Source organism: Osmerus eperlanus, chromosome 12 (assembly GCF_963692335.1).
Source record: "Osmerus eperlanus chromosome 12, fOsmEpe2.1, whole genome shotgun sequence".
In the NCBI taxonomy this organism is placed as follows: domain Eukaryota; kingdom Metazoa; phylum Chordata; class Actinopteri; order Osmeriformes; family Osmeridae; genus Osmerus; species Osmerus eperlanus.
The window spans coordinates 12,576,489-12,595,105 of NC_085029.1; the positions used below are offsets into that span (position 1 = coordinate 12,576,489).

General features: G+C 48.5%; 2 protein-coding genes across 8 annotated transcripts in view; both read right to left on the reverse strand.

Annotated features, from left to right (window-relative positions):
• Nucleotides 1–1,060: 1,060 nt before the first annotated feature.
• On the reverse strand, nucleotides 1,061–4,534 carry LOC134031197 (cytochrome P450 26B1-like). The gene is made up of 6 exons (XM_062474728.1): nucleotides 4,065–4,534; nucleotides 3,600–3,824; nucleotides 3,210–3,485; nucleotides 2,779–2,931; nucleotides 2,166–2,573; nucleotides 1,061–1,980 (listed from the first exon to the last, which is right to left on the reverse strand). The coding sequence occupies exons 1-6, from the start codon at nucleotides 4,269–4,271 to the stop codon at nucleotides 1,594–1,596; spliced, it is 1,656 nt and encodes a 551-aa protein (XP_062330712.1). The 5' UTR covers nucleotides 4,272–4,534; the 3' UTR covers nucleotides 1,061–1,593.
• A 331-nt stretch (nucleotides 4,535–4,865) lies between these two features.
• The window catches only part of exoc6 (exocyst complex component 6), a 29,683-nt gene continuing 15,931 nt past the window's right edge, over nucleotides 4,866–18,617 (reverse strand). For 4 of the 7 annotated variants that reach the window (XM_062474315.1, XM_062474313.1, XM_062474317.1 and 1 more), the window contains exons 13-22: nucleotides 18,479–18,584; nucleotides 18,193–18,302; nucleotides 16,231–16,342; nucleotides 16,016–16,150; nucleotides 15,619–15,798; nucleotides 14,654–14,683; nucleotides 12,023–12,164; nucleotides 9,396–9,469; nucleotides 7,101–7,213; nucleotides 4,866–6,743 (exon numbers count right to left, since the gene is read on the reverse strand). In XM_062474315.1, coding sequence (XP_062330299.1) covers nucleotides 6,611–6,743; nucleotides 7,101–7,213; nucleotides 9,396–9,469; nucleotides 12,023–12,164; nucleotides 14,654–14,683; nucleotides 15,619–15,798; nucleotides 16,016–16,150; nucleotides 16,231–16,342; nucleotides 18,193–18,302; nucleotides 18,479–18,584 — 1,135 coding nt within the window. In that variant the 3' untranslated portion in view covers nucleotides 4,866–6,610. The remainder of the gene's footprint in view (nucleotides 6,744–7,100; nucleotides 7,214–9,395; nucleotides 9,470–12,022; nucleotides 12,165–14,653; nucleotides 14,684–15,618; nucleotides 15,799–16,015; nucleotides 16,151–16,230; nucleotides 16,343–18,192; nucleotides 18,303–18,478; nucleotides 18,585–18,617) is intronic. The other 3 variants (XM_062474318.1, XM_062474316.1, XM_062474319.1) reach the window with 1 other exon arrangement.

An 18,617-nucleotide genomic window follows, 5' to 3' on the forward strand; every position in this document is an offset into this window, starting at 1 on the left:
CAGCGATTAGCACTAGAGCTCCACAATGCCCTCGGGGGATCTTTCCCATTCCCGTGCGCTGACCTGCTTGTGACCTACAACACGGACCCTGACATCTCGGTGAACTCTCGCACAAACCTCGCCAAGTTCACTGTCCGTCAAATAACAAGATACGGGAGCCCGAGCAGCGGTAATTACAGTGGGAGAGCAGCATGATTATCTTCACAGTGATTCATTCACTGTCAATCACACAAATCAAACAGCGGGGATCATTTAAAAAAACTTACAGTAACATTGTAATTAGGTCAAGAGATAAACAACCCTGTCTTCTGTATGGAAAAATACTTTTTAATTAGAGCCACAGAGTCGGTGCTTTTTCTGGCCTATTTTAATCACAATAATATCTCATCACATTTATCTTGATAGTCACTTCCAAGTCAGATTTCATTTAGAAATGAACTCTCAACTGTCAACAATTAACATTGCCTAATTTGACATGCATATTTATGTCAATTGTATGTGCAATGTAATGCACGTTTACAAAATAATAATACTAATAGCCTATTTGAAAATGTAAATTCCACTGAAATACTGGGGACTTGGTACCCATGGCCTAACGCGCCGGGGCTGTGTCAGATTATAGCGGCGAAGGACTAGATATTTGATTTGTAGGTTTACATAACGTATCTGTAGTTTGAAGCTTTGCCGCAGCGGGAGGGGGTCAAGGGAGCAATGCTCAGCAGGTTCACACCGAGGTCACCCCGCCGACTGTCTCTCTAGGTGCAGCCCTGCAGGCCTCATCTCTCACGGCTTGTTAGAAGCGAAGGTGGGGCTGCACCTCTCCTGTGAAAACACCCCGCCTCCAGCCCCGCTTTTCCTCTTCTATGGAAACGTTTACCGCTAGGTGTCAGAACCATGTAAAGGGATTATGTTTTCACTCGTTCCCAATGAAAGGCAATTGGTGTCAAGGAAGACCTCTCATCACCTGGTTCTACACATGATAAAGCGACAGCTGAAAAGTGGAGAACATGTGATCAATGTCATCAAATCAATTAAAGATCCATTAAATTGTCAATTTTCGTTGATTATCACATTTATTTAAATAAATGTACAATCAAAGTCAAAATAAACATTCAATAATTCACATACCATAATAACCCACCAGGCCCACAAGTCCAACAGTGAACAAAGACCCTCAGAAAAAAACTGCTATAAAACTTTGTGTCTACCTCTTCCCCTAGCACTAGCCTATACCAACACATAGTTAAACAGACAAATACTAATAAACAAACCAACAACCACAGTATCACTGACACTCATACCTGGCTGTAATCAACCAGATTATCATTGTAAACATGCCAGGGTAAGTAAGTACCATTGGTGATGACTTCATGGCATCCATACAGTTTAACACAATTGTATATAGTCAATAATAAAGCACATACATACCTCATACACTTCCATATATGTTCATTTAGTATTATACATGTTCAGGATCAGAGGAGCATCCAGAGGTACAAGGTAAAACCAGCCAAGTCAGAATATTTCTACTTGTCTACAGTATATGATAGACAGTCTACTACTTTACAGTATATGATTCTGAGAAGTCAGTGTCTAGCCATGATGGGACATACATGACACATGATGCTTTTCAATGTTGTTGTCTCTGTAGGTGAAATAGACCTGTAGTCCTTTGGCAGGGTGGACTACAGGAACAGTGTGCATCTTGGGAAACGTGTCCGTGGCCAGCCTCATCTCTGTGCTTCCCAGTACCTCCACAGCCAGGGTCTTGATGATCACCTGGGCCAGCTCCTTGCCCACGCAGCTACGAGTGCCACCGCCAAATGGCACGTAGTTAAAGCGTCCCGCCGCCCGACCCTCATCCCTCTCTGGGCCGAAGCGTTCCGGATCGAACAGGTCGGGGCGCTGGTAGACGGAGGCGGTCTCATGGGTGTCTCGGATGCTGTACATGACGCTCCAGCCCTTAGGGATCTGGCAACCCTGCAGAGGAGAGGACAACGCATAGGAAACGGTGGAAGAACCCTGAATTGAGCAATGTGATGTTGGTGCGGTAGATACTGTAAAAAGCATACGAGTATCGAGAAATAAACTGCAGTTTCAATTCTCAGAGGTCAGTGTTTAGTGTCATCCCTCAGTTCCCCTGTTATCCCCTTCATCATACTTACTTCTAACTCAAACGTCTGCAGGACACTCCTGTAACCCCCGGAGACAGGCGGCAGGTATCTGAGCACCTCTCTCACCACACAGTCCAAGTACTGTAGCCCACCAAGGACCTTCAGGGTTATATTTGGTTCCTGGAAACTACACGTACCAGACTCTGCCGGACATATGCAGTTCTTGTGCTTCTCTGTGTCATAACTAGGTGACCCGGTGGTCTGCATGTCAGCATCATCACTGATGATTGACTTGTTGTTGTTGTTATTGCTGTTGAAGTCATGGCCCAGTCCCATTTCTTGTATCTCAGACCTTGCCTTTTCAGCCACTGAAGGGTGTAGGAGCAGGAGCTGGACCAGAGAGGTGGAGGCACTGGCTGTGGTGGAGTGGGCAGCAAAGATCAGCTCCACAGCAGTCTCCTAGGATACAGAGTCTCATTCACCTGGTGCATTCTGCTTCAAAGGCACTTCTTTGAAATCACTTCAACACCTAAGTAACACTCCAAATGATTTTTAAAATAAATACAGTATTCCACTATGATCCAAATGATATGTATGTCATATTTATGACATACTCCATTACTAGATATGGAGTATGTGTGTGATGTGTGTGAACATTGCTTACCTTAAGTTCCTGCATGGTGAGTTCATGGCCTTGTTCCTTGGCACTGCTAAGGATGTAGTCAAACACATGGCTGCAGCCCTCTGTGTTTCTCTGGAGCTTCTCCTCGATCATCTTCTCCATGCAGCTATGCAGGACCTCCCTTGCCTGGATACCCTGACAACACCACATCAAAGAATACAAATGGTTGCAATTTGTAATAAATGTATGTCAAGCCTCTCTTTGCACCAAAGGAATACTGAACACAGAATCATTCTTATACAGGATAAATGTGTTACATCTTCAATTTTTCCAACAATGTACTTAATGTCTCTTTTAAGGGAGTACTATCCTTTTCCACATAACATGTTTTGCAAATATACAATTTTATGGCTAACATTTAATTATAATTCCGTTTGCTGTGGAGTTTACACTTTTAGTGCGACAGAACTCACTTTCCGAAGGCCGCTGCAGCACACGTCCACCGGGAGGGAGAATAAGTTGTCCATCAGCTGCTCAAACATCCTGGAAAGGTAGTTTATCTGCGACTCCTCCACATCCAAACCTATGATGATCCGCACAGCGATGCGGAACGTCAGGGCTTTGGCGGCAGCGAAAACATCAATGGGGCCGGTGTCCAAACACCATCTGGCTATCTCAGTCTTTACGACGTCTTGTAAGTGAGGAATGTACGTCTCCAAAGCTGCATGACTGAACGCTTTGCCTAAGATCTGATGGGGTAATACATTTTAATGGCACATGATCTTAATTGATACAATATTAATTAATAACATATTACATGTTGCAACTTCCCAACGAAAATGTAAAATTATAATTTCCCTTACCTTCCGTTTTTTCCTATGAAGGTCTCCCACCGAGTTAACAAGAGTGTTGGGTCCCAGGATGATGCGCGTGCTCTGGGGCCACTGTGTGCACACCATGGTGTGTTCTCCCATCAGGATCTTACGAATGTTCTCCGCGCCCGTCACTCGGATGACGGGTTTTCCCAACAGGTGCGTTTTAAACACGTTTCCATACTTCTCCCGCCTCGACACATGAAAAGAAGAACCCTGAGTTGAAAAAAAACAAACAAAAACAACAACACTTGAATCATAGGATGGACGCGACAGTTTGCCACATTATTGTAGAAATGATAACACGAGGACGACATCGGCACAATACCAACGTGATCTCTTAAACTTCTGATAATCAATAGCTTACTTTTACACAAAAGCAACCATTTATGAAGAACACCATGCATGCGTAATTACGCACGGTAGGCTATGAACATTGGAAACGAAATAATTTACCTCGAACAGCCAGTGGAACGTCTCTCCTATGAGCGGCCAGCCCATGGAACCCTTCGGTAACGGTAAGGAGCTTTTCTTGTCCCTGGTGATGGTCCATCGCAGCGTCCACAGTTGCCGGGAAACCGCGGTCAGCAACAGCACCAACAGCACCGATGTTACGGCGGTAGCGAGCACCGACACGGTAGTACTTAGTTCGAATAGAGTCATTCTAGGATAGCCTGTCAACCGGTGTTTTTCAGTTTTATAATTTTATTCGGGAGTAACGCCAGTCACCTGAAAACAACCACTCCAGCTGTATTTGGATACATGTAATCAGTCGTTTTTTTCTTTGAAAACAAGAGGCTAAATAAACAGCAAATTCCAGCTTATTAAGCAGGTTGGTAGAGACTAATAGTCAATGTATTATTCCAAAACACACCTTTAAATACACATGAAAAACTGCCGTTTCTAAAATGTGAGCTGCTCTCGGGTGCGCTAATCTTTCTTTATGGGGCTTTATGAACCGTTGTATAAATACTTCATCCCCCTTCGTTGATGACGTCCTGTTCTGAATATTCAAAGCTCCTCACGGATTGCCACCAGGAGTGCCCCCATGTCTGTTGAGTTCTCCACTTAGTAAAGTTGGCAGCGACAGAAGACACTGCACTCACGAATCCACTCAACCATTAGTGATGGTAGCTTTGTCTACACTGCAGTCTGTTGTGGTTATAAGCTAATACAATAACACATTCACATGATTTAATGTCCTTTGCTACAGTACTGAACTCAACAAAAGCTACAGTAAATCAACTTACAGTCAAGTATGAGTGAACACATTTGTTGTATTTTATTATTACAGCACACAAATAAAAACGAATAGAATCAGAAGAATATCTCAGTTGGGGGGGGGGGGGGGGGTGTTCTTGTTTACAGCCATGGCAGCAGCATACTCTAATGCCAGTTGAAATCCTTATTAACATTCTTAACTTCATATTCATTGGAATGTTTTAGGGGATTTATATTTGCATTTCTGTTTTAGTTATGGGACTAGAAAGGAAAGGGACAACCGCCGCTCCACGGAAGGGGCATCGTTGACTGCTATCAATAAAAGTCAAAGGCTAATTCAATAGTTAGGCTCAGGAGAAGCATCATCTTCCACAACAATAAGTCTCCTTTTTTATTTGTAGCAGAGAAACTCATTTTCTTTACAAAATATGCAGTATGTACATGACATTTACAAGCAACTATTTAAAAAAGGCAAACTTAAATAATCTTCAGTGCAAAATGGTTGGTAAAAGTATAGCACAGACCAAAGAGAAACAGAACCCGATTATAAAATGTTTTTTTTGTTTGTTTGTTTGTTTGTTTTCACAAGATAAGCGGACCTGCTGAAGAGACTTAAGGAACCAATTAATTATTGCTTTTTATCTGAAAATATTATCTTAGCATGAGTTTATAAAGCTTTATTTTACCCTGAGGAACAAAAATATCAAATTTTTGATGCAAGAATTAGTTGTTATAACATCTAATAATAATATTAAAATCATAATCTTGGGTTGCTTTCTTGTTAGAAGAAACACTGATTGGGGAACTATTCTATGGATTAACTGTCAAGGTTACAAGGGTACAGTATATTAACTGTAAGGGCACAGTATAATTACTGCAAGGGAACAGTATCATAACTGTTAGGGCACAGTATAACGACTGTAAGGTTACAGTATATCTGCCCATTAGGTGATTAGATGTCGTGAACAAGGTTTCATCATGCAAGTTGGTTTTTGCCACTTCCTCAGAGCTGTTGGATTCAAGCCAGACCAGTAGAGAACACGGTTCTCTCTCCGTAGTGTTCAGTATTCTCAAACATACACTTCATGTATTTACAGTACAAACTCCACACAGTATTGCATTGTGGGGTTGTTTTTTTAAGGGAAAACTCATGATCACAGACCTGGGGCGAAGACCCCATCACCACCTGTAAGGTACTAATAGGTGGAAACTCAAGAGGTGAACCCAACACATCTACAATCTACTTGGATGTATCTGAGGCGTGTTGGTCCCAGGTGTGGATCATGGAGAACATCAGTCTCAGGGTCAGACTTCATGGTCCAGTGTTCTGAGCGGTATCGTTTCATACATTCCCACTACTCACATCTCCAGCCCTCTCTGGGGCTGGCCTACAATCATTGCACTCTCACAATGTACAAAACATAGTCTTCTTCATAGCCATTAAAAATACATTAAAAACAATTTTACTGTTCTTTCCTTTACAGAGTTCAGTAAACTGTTTTGTTTCGTTCTGTGTGTGTGTGTGTGTGTGTGTGTAGGAGAGTAAATTATTTTTTTACACCATGTATTCAGTCTATTTTACAACTGCATGTTTATGTAGAAGTGTTTATGATCATGTCCCTGACTGCCTGAATGTGTTCCTGTGTAGCGGGTGTGTGTGTCCGTTTTGTAGAAGCACGCGTGTCCGCACAGTACATCACGTGTGTGTGTGTTTGTGTGCGTCCCATGCTTTGTGCCCCATGCGTGTGTGTGCGTGTGTATGTGTGTGTATGTGTGTGTGTCTAGGAGTGCTGGGACATGCCGTTGACCAGGCTCCGCAGCTGTTTGACCACCGTCTCAATAAGCTTCTGCTTGTCCCGGTCATTCTTCCTGAACTGAGAAAAGATGTTGTTCTTCTTACTGGTGTCCTTCATTCTGCAGGGACAAAGCAACAAGACATACACCATCACAACACATACTGTATCGGTGAGCTTTGTTTGATGAGATATCTAACAAATATATGATAAATACATATATAGACAAACATAAACAGTCCAGCCCGGACACTAGATGAAGAGGTGGGCCTCAGAAAGGCAGGAGGTGGATAAGAGAGCAGTTAGAAAGCACAACGTACCCCCTGTAGACTCTGCATTGTTGTGGTCAGCAGTTAGAGGAGAAGGAGAGAGAGGGAGGGAGAAAGAGGAATAGGGGAGAGGCAGGGCATATTAAGTGCACAGAAACCAAGCTAGAAGACACTTATTTAGACACGCGCGTGTGTGTGTGTGTACTGACTTCTCTAACAGCGCCAGGGCGGTGGCAGGGTTGACTCTCAGGTATTTAGAGGTGGGCTGTCCATAGTCCGCCAGGTAGGTCGACCAGTCCCACACCATGAACAGGTCAAGCAGCTGAAACACATACAGACACCTGTCAAAGGATCTCCCGGAGAGAGGAGGGAGGGAGAGGACGGGAGTGCGCAAGGGAAGATGGGTGTGGCTCAACCATTAGAAGAGGAGCACTGGACACTTCAAATGCGTTAAGAGGATATAGGTCCACCCTGACCTCCAGCTAACCTACTCACAATCCTCCGCAGCTGGGCCTGTCGTCCCCAAGATCTCACCTCCCTGCTACACACACACACACACAACACTGTATGTTAATGTGTATAGGGGGAAACAACAGGCTGCAAGAGAATAGATGTGAGCGAGCCGGTGAGCCTGGGAGCCGCTCTTCACACCGGCAGGACGAGGATCTCCACCTCGGTCCTTTACACCGTGGTGCCAGTGGGAGGAGGAGAACCTCACCACCTTACATAGCTTCACAAGCTGCTGAGAGACGTCACGGTGTGGAAGGAGACAGGAGCCCATGCACGTGTCCCCTATAGTCAGTGACATTGGTTGGAATCCAAGCCCAGGCCATATCTGTGCTTGTCTCCCCTTCTCTCTGTTTTGCTCCACAGTAAATAAAGTGGGGGTAATACACAGGGGGTGGGGTGGGGGGGTGAGTGGGTTTGCTCCTGTAGAAGGAGCTAAGTGGTCCCAGGTGATAGGCCTACTGGCTGTGTGGTTGTCAGCTCCTGCTTGTCTCTGACTCTGGCCCAGGCCTGATCTGGGCTGATACTAATCCTCTGTAAATGACTGGGAGCCACGGGGCACGGCATCTTCACAGGGCCACGCCTCTTCACTACCTGTCCCTCTCTACCTCTACACTGCCTCTGACTCTTCACTACCTCGATACTGCCTCTGCCTCTCTGCCACCTCTTACACCAACCCTGCCTCTTTACACCTCTCTACCTATCTAGGCCTCTCTACCGCAACACCGTCTCTGCCTCTACCTCCACACTAACCGTGGTCTCCATATATGCCTCTCTACCTCCAGATGGAGGGAGACAGATTGCGAGGGAGGGAGAGGGGACGAAGGGGGATTTCCCGGCAGATCCTCTCACTGTATGGTGTCATTAACTTTGACAGCATCCAGGAGACCACAACACGACAGGTAACCTTCTGCAGAAGGGACCCAGCCGTGTCAGAGCGGGCGCCGGGCAGGCACCATCACGTCGTAAATCACGTAGTAAACCGAGCAAAGAAATGTTGGCCGTCGCTATTGGTATGTGAGGCGAGAGACTCAACTTGTCGATTCCTAGTGAGATCGACTGTGATAAACGACTGGTATTTGAAACCCTGTTATCTGCCGGTGTTATACTCCCAAGCTGTATCCCCTTGCAAGTGAACAAAGGCTTTCGGTGCGCTCCGAAACCTTTCCAGGAGCTGCTCCTGGAGACTGGAGCCCCAGTCTGTGTGGAGGAGAGGCGACCTGGACAATAGGAGTTGGTTGAGCACAACAATACTACCATGGCCTGCCTTTTATGAACAGAGTCCCCACACACCGGGGTCATCGACAGGTCACCCAAGGATGCACAGGTATGTTACCTGAACACAAGAGGAGACGGGGGGGGGGGGGGGGGGGTTGAGAGTGAGGTAGACAAGAGTGAGAGAGATCAGACATTTGTGCAGGCTGTGGCCTCTCAGAGCCTGCTGGACTCAGCAGCAGAGCGGTGAAGCTGATAAAGTGATTTGGCCGCTAATCCGCCGTGCCATGACCCCTGACCTCTAGGAGAGAGGGCGTGGGGTCGGACTGAGGTAAGGAAAAGGTAAATCCTGACCACTGGGCATCTCTCTCTCTCTCTCTCTCTCTCTCTCTCTCTCTCTCTCTCTCTCTCTCTCTCTTTCCCTCTCTCTCTCTATCTGCTCTCAATCTAGCTCTCCCTCGTTCCTGTCCTCTCTGTGTCACTCACTGTCTGCCTGATGGCCCTCCACAGTGCAGTGCCAGGGCTCTCCTGTGAGAACCACAGTGACCCCTGAGTGCTGCTCTCCCTTTAAAAGCCTCTGGTCTAATCTTCCTGAATCACTACAGACCCGCTGTCATCAACCTCTTTCTGACACAACAAGATAGGCTGAGAGCAGAGGTCAACGCTATACACTACTGAATGCATTAGCTGCACATACAGCTATCTGGAAGGGGTGTTCTTTTAATAGGGCAATGTTGGGACTCAGAGATTTGGCATCGAGAGGCCAGGTGAAAGAGGCTCACCTGTCGAAGGTCGATGAAAGCCAGCTGTAGCGTGTCTCCTTGGAAACCGGGCACTGGCTCAGAGCTGGCGAACACTGTAGGAACACATCATCATCATCATCACTACATGCTGTCGGCACATCTTTATGCAGGCATGCACACAGTTTCTATCAGCATCCACCAGATGTAGGTAAGGATCAGTCTTCTTCAACGTGTGATGAAGTGATACATAGTGCTTCATCCAGCCATACACTAGGTAGAGTCAAGGGCACATCCACCAGAACCTGCCCTTTGGCACAGTAGCCCTGAACACACAGATACACCTCCAGAGAGCAGAGGAAATCAGTCATTGGGGCTTTCCTGGTACTGCCATTGGAGCTACGCGGCACTAATGGGGGGGTTGGAGGAGAGAGCAACCTCAGTGAAAGAGAGAGGAGGGATAAAGAGTGCAAGGGTGTAGTCCTGATGAAAACGTGTGATCTCCACCCTGACCTCTTCCTCACACTGCAGACCCCTTGGGGGATCGGCAGGTATAAGCTCTTCCTGCACACAGGCCCAATATAAAAGGGCCCCTGACCCATTTAGCTCTAACAAGAGCTACAGCAGCAAGATACCCTTAATACAGACCGAGGCTGGGAGAACGGGGGTCTGGGAGGGAGGCTGGGAGGGAGGCTAGGAGGGTGTGGGTTCTATCCGTCATGGATCCGTGTCCCTTGGGACGGTCCTGCTCGTGAATGGTTGTGTGTGCGTGTTATCCCACGAGCCGCACATAACATCCCACACGTACACACCCTTTCACAGGAGCAGTGTCATCCCTGCACACACTCTAAATCAGTGCTGTCACACCCAGAGAGGCTGCTGGGACAGCAGACCCAGCACGTGTGATCAGGGGGGAACCGTTTCATCTGGAACACGGCTGAACGGAGGAACTGAGGACAAAGTTCCCCCCGGGCCCTCGAGAAAAAAATAAATAAAAATCAGTGGAGTCCATAGAGCTCAGAGGCACATGCATGGGAGACGGGCCTCACAGACGTGCATGGAATTCTGATTAGCATTTGGAGTACATTGAAAACAAAAAGGATTCTCAGTTTACACTGCACTCTGATCGACCCCAACCTCATTGTGAACCCTGTCTTGGTTGAGAGCCGCTCCGAACAGACTCGCAGACGGTGCAGTGGAGCCCCACCTCCCTCGCCCCCCCCCCCCCTCTTGAGAGACACTGGAGAGATAGCGTGAGTGTAGCTGTCTGTCAAAACAGCTCTCGACATACCAGCCCGGCTTCACTTCACTGCGTCTGACGCCTTGTCCCTGTCATGTCAGACTCTTTACCCGGGACACTTCAAAGACCCACACTTGAAACGGAACGGCCTCAAATGTATACTATTGTCGTGTCCACCTGCAGCCGTGCGAAGCCTGAAAGGTTTCGAAAAGTGCGGTTGTCGGCTACGTCAAGGGATAAAGAGAGATAATGTGTGTGTGAAAACAGACACTGCTCCCTGCTCTTGTAGATCTGTGTCATCTGTCTGTCTAACTGTGACCAATAGTTTTCCATTTCTTTCAGAGTAGGGAAGTGAAACAGGGGTGTCAAAAGCTTTGAAAGTCTACATTTTCATTTTTTGTACAGTCTCCATGTTGTCAGGCTACGGAGGACTGCTGCTACCAAGAGACTTCAGAGATCAAGTCTCCCACTGGAGAGCAACTTTAATTCCAACAGAGAGAGGTTGAGAACTTGAGCACATTCTGTGGTGTGGAACTCTGACGCTGTCGCCAAATCAACCACTTACTGCAGAGAGGAAGAAGAGGAGAAGAGGGTGGTGGAAGGGGAGGAAGTGGGTATTTGATGTTCTTCCCGGGTGGTTACCCACTGTGGTTACTGGCTGTGGTTACTGAGCTGGTTCGAGGCAGAAGGTAAACATGCCATAACTAAAGAAGAACCTTGTACAACGAAGGCAGTCAACACACCATACGTCCTGCGCCCTCTTCTCTTCAAAACTGATATACGTGGAGACACATATCTCCTCCTTTCAACAATCATTACCTATCCATTGGTACCAGCCCCATATCCGGCAGTTATAGTACTAACTGATTGCTCCGTTCATGTGCAGAGAGATGCCGCAGATAAGATATGACAGTCGGCAGGTGTTTCCACTGGCACAACCCTGACTAAGACAAATCTCTTGAGACATCTCATCTCTTCTGCCGATTCATTTATCTAAGGGGGAATATCCAGCAAACGATCCCTCCAAGCAGAGGGATCAGAGAAAAGGGGGAGAGGGGGACTGAAAGAGAGATATAGATAGATAGGGAGAGAGATAACAATCTCTTAGGCTGATGTCGGCAGACAGAGATGATGTTAGGATTAGGAAGGACTGGTCGCCTGCGGCCAAGCTTCACCTCAGAACAGTCAGGTCATGTCCCTCCGCCCCTCTCACTCAGCTGAACAGGACAGCTGCTTCAGAAAGGCACGCTCCAGAGCATTTCCCACTGCTCGATAACCATTAGCCTCAGCAGAAGTAAACTTCTTCACAGACGCCGTGCCTCTCGACCTCTAGTTTAGACCTGAGCTGAAAAGAGCCAAGCTGTGGCCTTTCAGTGTCTTCGAACCCCTGACCGAAGTTGTGGGGAAACTAGCCTCAGGCCCAACTTACATTCGCACTGTATGACGTCCAGGTTGAACTGTTGGATGGCCCCCATGCTGATCTGCTTGAGCTCCGTGTCCAGCAGCATCTGCATTAGCGAGGTGGACAGGTGCTTGCAGGCCGACATGCACGCCGTCTGGGCCACCTTGCCCTGGGGGGGGGTGAGGCACCATCAGGGGGAACAGGAGAAGAGGAGGAGAGGAGGAGAGAGGGAGAGAGAGAGAGAGAGACCGGGAAAGGAGTGAGGAGAGAGAGAAAGAAAGAGGAAAAAAACAAAAACACGTGAGCTTCTTGCAATCTGGGTGCGGAACAGGAAAACATGGGAGTAAAGATAGTGGAGCCACGACTTCCTCTGCCATCCCTGCATTTGTGTCTGCAATTGATTAGTCGGGGCTGCCCCCGTGTTATCTCAGCAACAGTGGGTAGGGTGTAGGTTACACATTGAACAGAGAGGGGCTGACATGCAGGCAGGGCAGGGCAGACACCAAGACTACCAGACTGGCTCCTGGCTCCATTGGATCACTCTCAAAACGGGTCCTTCCTTCCTGCTTTCATCCCTGGAGGCACTTTCTGCTCCAGCATGATTTGAACGCATGCACTCCGCTATGCAGCTGATAGCAATCCAACCACATGTGATCAGTCATCTCTTAGAGGAAGGAAGGAAGGACGCATCTGGAGAATATTCAAACAGGGCCCTGGTTTCAAAGAGCAAGGTTGTGTGCTGGTTGTATAAAAGGTAGACAGCAAAATACCAGAGCCAGCATGAACACACACACACACACACGCACATGCACCCAGAACCACCTCATCCAGGGCTTGGGTGATGGGAAACACCAAGTAGGCCTAAACAGTGAACGCTTTTTAAATGATACCAGACCATATTGTTCATTGTTGAGGTAGACTAACTGGTGTTTCACTCTCCATCCCTGCTCAAAGTCAAATTCATGCTGACAGCTGTCAAATAACACTGGTGATACATGGCTTAGCAAGCTTAGCTGTCCACAGCGATCAAGCTATGTATCGGACTTACAGTGTCGTCAGCGTCATGTGTTCAAGACCAGAATACACACACACACCCCAGACCCCGTTCAAAACACCCAACAGTCACAGCACAGGACGGAGTCAGTGTCACATGAGAGCGGCAGGATGTCATCGAGACCTCTGTACATGTTCAACCTGGGTCCTTCAGGAAGGCTGTAAGTAGCAGATGTCATCGTCATCACATGATGGGGACAGTGAAGGAGAGATAGTGGAGTACAGAAGAACACTGTATTACTGAGGACTATCTCTATGGCTGGTCATTAGTGGGCTGGAGGGTTCTGGAGGGTGAGGCAGGGTCCTCAGCTCCTCTGGACCAGGGCTTATGGGCCAGCCAGACCGTCTCTGTGGTGGCGCTGAAGGTCAGGATCAGGTTGTGTGTGTGTGTGTGTGTGTGACAGAGACAGAGACAGAGACAGAGAGAGAGAGAGAGAGAGAGAGAGAGAGAGAGAGAGAGAGAGAGAGAGAGAGAGAGAGAGAGAGAGGTGTGGAGGCATGCTGATGCTGCAGTGCAGATTGAGACGTTAGCACCAGACCAGGCCTTGGCCCAGAGACTTGTCAGACGGTCTGAGGGGTCTGGTTTTTCTCCTCCAGTCAGCCAGCCACAGCCAGACTGGGACCAGCCAGCCAGTCCGTTTCAGACCCAGAGCGTCAGATCAGCTTCCAAACTGGGTTAAAGGTTGATGGAGAACATGGATCTCTCCTGAGAGCTGCTAGCCAGACTACCACTAAACTGAGGATTGATCGGGGGGGGGGGGGGGGGGGAACATAGCGCAAAGGCTCTCGGGAGATCACCCAGCATGCACTAGTCTACAGGCTTGTGGAGAAAGGGATGGTGATGTTGCTTCTGGACGCTGGTCCAGGTTCAGCTGTGTGTTGAGTCTGTTCTAATGGTGCTGGTGAGAATGAGCATAAGGTTAGCTGGTCCTAGACCAGGGTCTACATGAAACTTCATTCCACAGCTGCTGTGTAAAGGTGCACGACTAACTGAGCCGTGGAGAGGAAGGTCTCAAGATGCCCTGGCTGGGTGCCTAACCTTCTGACTGTTTCTAGAAGGGAATGAGAAGAATGGTAGAACACGAGAAGCCAATCTCCAACATTCTCATTCCTGGGCAAGCTTCCATATACAATAGTCGATCAATCAACAAGCCTACAAGCCAATGCTGACAGCCGAACTATTAGGTCTGTAAAAGTGTCTCTACTGCATGGGGTAGCTACTGCTTAATTTGCTGTTCCAGCAATAAGTCACATGCCTTTAATCTATCTTAAATGATATCTCATAATATAATATAATGCGTAGGCATATATTGAACAAAGACAAATTAATATCTTCATTTTGTACAGCCTACAGAAAACCCTGCACCTAGAGAAGCTCTGCTCTGCTCTGCCAGGGCTGGCAGCCAGCTGACTGTACTAGACGGCACCACAGGTGGAGGAAGCAACAAGCCTGGAGAGAGTCCACAGTGACGTTACTGACAGGAGCATGCGTATCCCTCCGCACAGCAGGCTAGAGCGGGGCGGGTTGGGGGAGGGTGGGGAGAGCAGGTAGAGGCAAGGGGGCATGGGGAGCAGGGAGGGGCAGGACAGGGAAGGGGTACTTACCGACATGGCTGCATGGTCATTGTTGTTACTCTGAGGCAGAAACACCCCCCCAAAGATTGAAATAGGGGCAGGGAGGGGGGGGGGGTGGGTCGGGGGGCAGGAGAAAGAAAGTAGGGCAACAATAAATGGACAGGAGTGGAAGAGTCACACACCTGGCATGCTTGGCAGAAGTCAAAATCAATAATCAATCTATTGATGATAAAGGAATCAACAAATCAATAATATGCATCACTGAGGAGAGAGAGAGAAGAGAGAGGGAGAGAAGAGGAGAGGAGAGAGAGGGAGAGAGAGGGAGAGGAGAGAGAGACAGAGGAGAGAGACAGAGGAAACATTCCTATACAGATAACAGAAAAGTCACACACAGAAGCCGGAGAGATGAAAGACGACAGTAGAGCAAGCAAGCAAGCTGAGAGAGTGAGAGGTTTAGGTTGGACTAGACGGACCGGAGCCCAGTTTAACGCTGCTCTCCTTCAGCTCGGCCAGGTCCTCCCAGACAAGAAGCAGGCTGCTCCACTGGGGCCTTAATCTTACACGGTTGCATGTCTGTGTGTGTTTAGTGTGCTGCAGATCCCTGCCTACACATCCTGTGCTGTCGCTCCCACTCACTAGGTTCCTTCACTGGTGTCAGTATGACTGCTACAACACAGAGAGGGTTCCACGACATGCAGCACAGAACTCTGACAACACACTGACACACACACGTACATATACCAGAGGCCCTATATCCATGCTACAGTAGGTTAATCATGACCTCAAAGCAGCGGTCAACTCTACTCCATCAACACAACAGATAGAACTCACAGAACGGTACGTGGGTGTGGTACAGGAAAGATACACCAACATCATCACTATGAATAACAACAACAACTCCATCTCCCAGAGTTCCCTGTGGCACGGGCAGGTCGGGAGTGGGGGGGGGGGGGGGGGGGTTGAGGTCAGAGGCTGAAGGGGTGTGGCTAGCTCACCGGCAGGTGCGTGAACACCTGGAAGGTGCTCCGCAGGAAGTTGATGAGGTCCATGAGGTACCCGCTGGCCCGGCCGTCAGACTCGGGCATGCCCCACTCGTAGTCCGCCAGCTGGATGAACTCGTCAATCTTCTGGTTCAGCTTGGTGTAGATCTCTCCCTCAGCAGCATGCCGTGCATCCTGGTGCGCACACACACACACACACAGACTCTCAATCAAGCAATGTATAAAAAATAATCATACAAATCTTTACGACTAATTCATATTCAGTCTGAACCAGTTCTAATACAAGCAATCCAGCCATCACTCTATCCAAAACGTGTTGATAGGAAGACACAGGAGAAAGCCTGGTGTGTTTGGGCCCGGCAGGCCGTCAGAGCTGACTGGGAGCAGGTACCTTGAAGGTGGACAGGCCGTACAGGCGGGTGGTGTGCACTGTCTCAGGAGACACGTTGGTGATGTTGGTGATGAAGTCCTCCAGGTACTTACAGGCCTGCTCCAGGTGGGTGGTGTTGATGATGATCTGGACCAGCTGCAACACACACACTTGAGCTCAGTGTTGCTACTGTATCGGTACTTGAGTGCAGCGTGTGTGTGGGTGGTGTTGTGTACCTCAGTCAGTCCTATGTGGGGCTTTTTGATGAGGTTCTGCAGACAGCTACTCAGCGTCCTGGTCAGCAGGAGGTTGGTGGACTTACGCAGCATGTCATCGATCTCTGTGGAACTGGACACACAAACAACATGCTTAGACGGAACGCTCCTGACGAGAGGAACCTGCAGTGTTGCATCATTTCAATCATCACATGACAACAACAACAAAACCAAAACGACCCACTGAATCCATTAAATTCATGTGTACACAAACCCATTGATTTTATACACGTCAATTTACCTTTTAAACAAATCAATTAGGATAACATGCCTTTGCCAACAGTGATTCATTAAAGCAGTCTAAACAGTGATCCGTTTCTGTTAACAGTGTACCACTTGTGTGTGCGTGTTGACGATACAGACAGGAGTTGGGGAGGTTAGTGTGTGTGTGTTAGAGACGGAATGTGTATGAGTGTGTATGACATATTACTGTGTGTGTGTGGTGGGAGGGTGGGGGTGCTCAGGTGTGCAAACCAACATAGGCCTCAACCTGTCCAAGTTCTCAGACACTGACTCTCTTGTACTGCTAGCAGTGCACAACACCAGCCCTCAGAGTGAAAACAAGCAGGTCAAAACACCCCCCCCCCCCCCCCCCCCCCTCCTCGTCCCTCCCTCTGTGTATACTCTACTCTGCTGTTCTGTGTTTGGTTTGACCCGGTCTGTGCTCTGCTGCCCTTGGACTAAACACACGCTGGCCTGAACCAACAGGACCTACTGGATGGGCTCCGATATGGAATCACAAGGGATTATGGGACTTGGTAAACCCATCAACAGGGGAGCGGAGAGAGGGCAGGGTGAGGAGGAAGGAATGTTACAGGAGGGAGGAAGGATGGAGAGAAGGACTGAAGAGACCCAGACAGGACGCAGTATTATGAGAATAGAGAGAAGGATAGAAGAGGTTTATGAGGGAGGGATGGATGGATTCATGGGTGGATTGAAAGAAAGGGACAGAGAGGAAGGGGGGGGGGTGTGTGTGCAGTGGTGTCGGAGGGAGTATGACAGGAGGATGTGTGTTGTGAGTGGAGGGTTTAAGTCCAGGCCCACATCCCTGTGATGCTGGTGCCAGCCAGGTCTGAGGGGCACACTGTAAGCAGTATGGAGTGGGAACTGAAGGTTTGTGTGTGTGTGTGTGTTGCTACTGGGACTGGACACTGCTTGACCCTCCCCAACCCCCACCACCAACACCTAGTCCCTCTGGGAAAGGATTTGGGGGGCTGGTGACTACCACAACACAGACCCTCCTCTCCCCACGCAAGCACAGATACCACAGAGCTTAAAGAGAACAAATACTGGCCCAGTGGCTGGAGGCAGCAGGTCTGGGACAAGTGTGTGTGTGTGAGAGAGAGTGTGCGTGCATGTGTGTGTGAGAGTGTTTGTGAGAGAGAGTGTGTGCGTGCATGTGCGTGTGTGTGAGAGAGAGTGTGTGTGCATGTGTGTGTGTGTGAGAGTGTGTGTGTGTGTGCATGTGTGTGTGTGCTTGTGAGTATGGGCAGGCTCAGGGAGAGGACAGGGATGGGTTAGTGTATCGTGAGAGACAGACTGGTGTTTCCCACCACGCTGTGTGACAACAACTCTACCACACATAATCTGAGAGAACGGGGTGGGGAATGGAGCAATAATACAAAACATTAACAAGGGAACCCGCACGCGCACACACCTGTGTAGCATACAGATGCAAAAATACCTCTAGTAACACACTGACACAAACCCCCACTATAGTCACACACTGAGCACCTGCAAGGCTTTACAAGAACGACTAGGTGTGAGAAGAATGTTGTAACGAGCTGTTACCTCGAGCTGCTGTCTGTGAGTGTGTCTGGGTGTGTGTGTGTGTGTGTGCAGAATGTAGCCTCTCTCCACACACTGCTTCAGGTCTGTGTGTCACTGCATGCCTGTGAGGGTGCGTGTGTGTGCGTCTCTCACCTGCGGTGGAGAGACTCTGAGAACTTAAGGCTGGCGTAGATGAACTCCTTGACCTGGGTGTAGATCTGAGGCACTGACTGGGACATGGGGAGCTTCTTTGGAAACTGCTGCTGCTCAGTCACAAAACAACACCAACAATGTTGCAGAAGCCGATTCATCGAATGAGCATGAAGCTACACATCCAGTCCAGGAAGTGGAGTTCAGACCAGTGTTTCCGGGCATGTAAGGCCATTATAAAGCGACACACACACACACACACTCACACAAGGGGAGGAGTGAGACCAACCTTCTCTATCTCTGGGTCGTGGAAGGGGAACCTGCTGAGAACATACTTGTACTCCTCCTCCGTGTCGACAGGGATGGGACTGTAGTTGTCCTGCTCGAAGATCTCCCTGCAAGTGGACCGGTTACTGCACGCGAGCCTA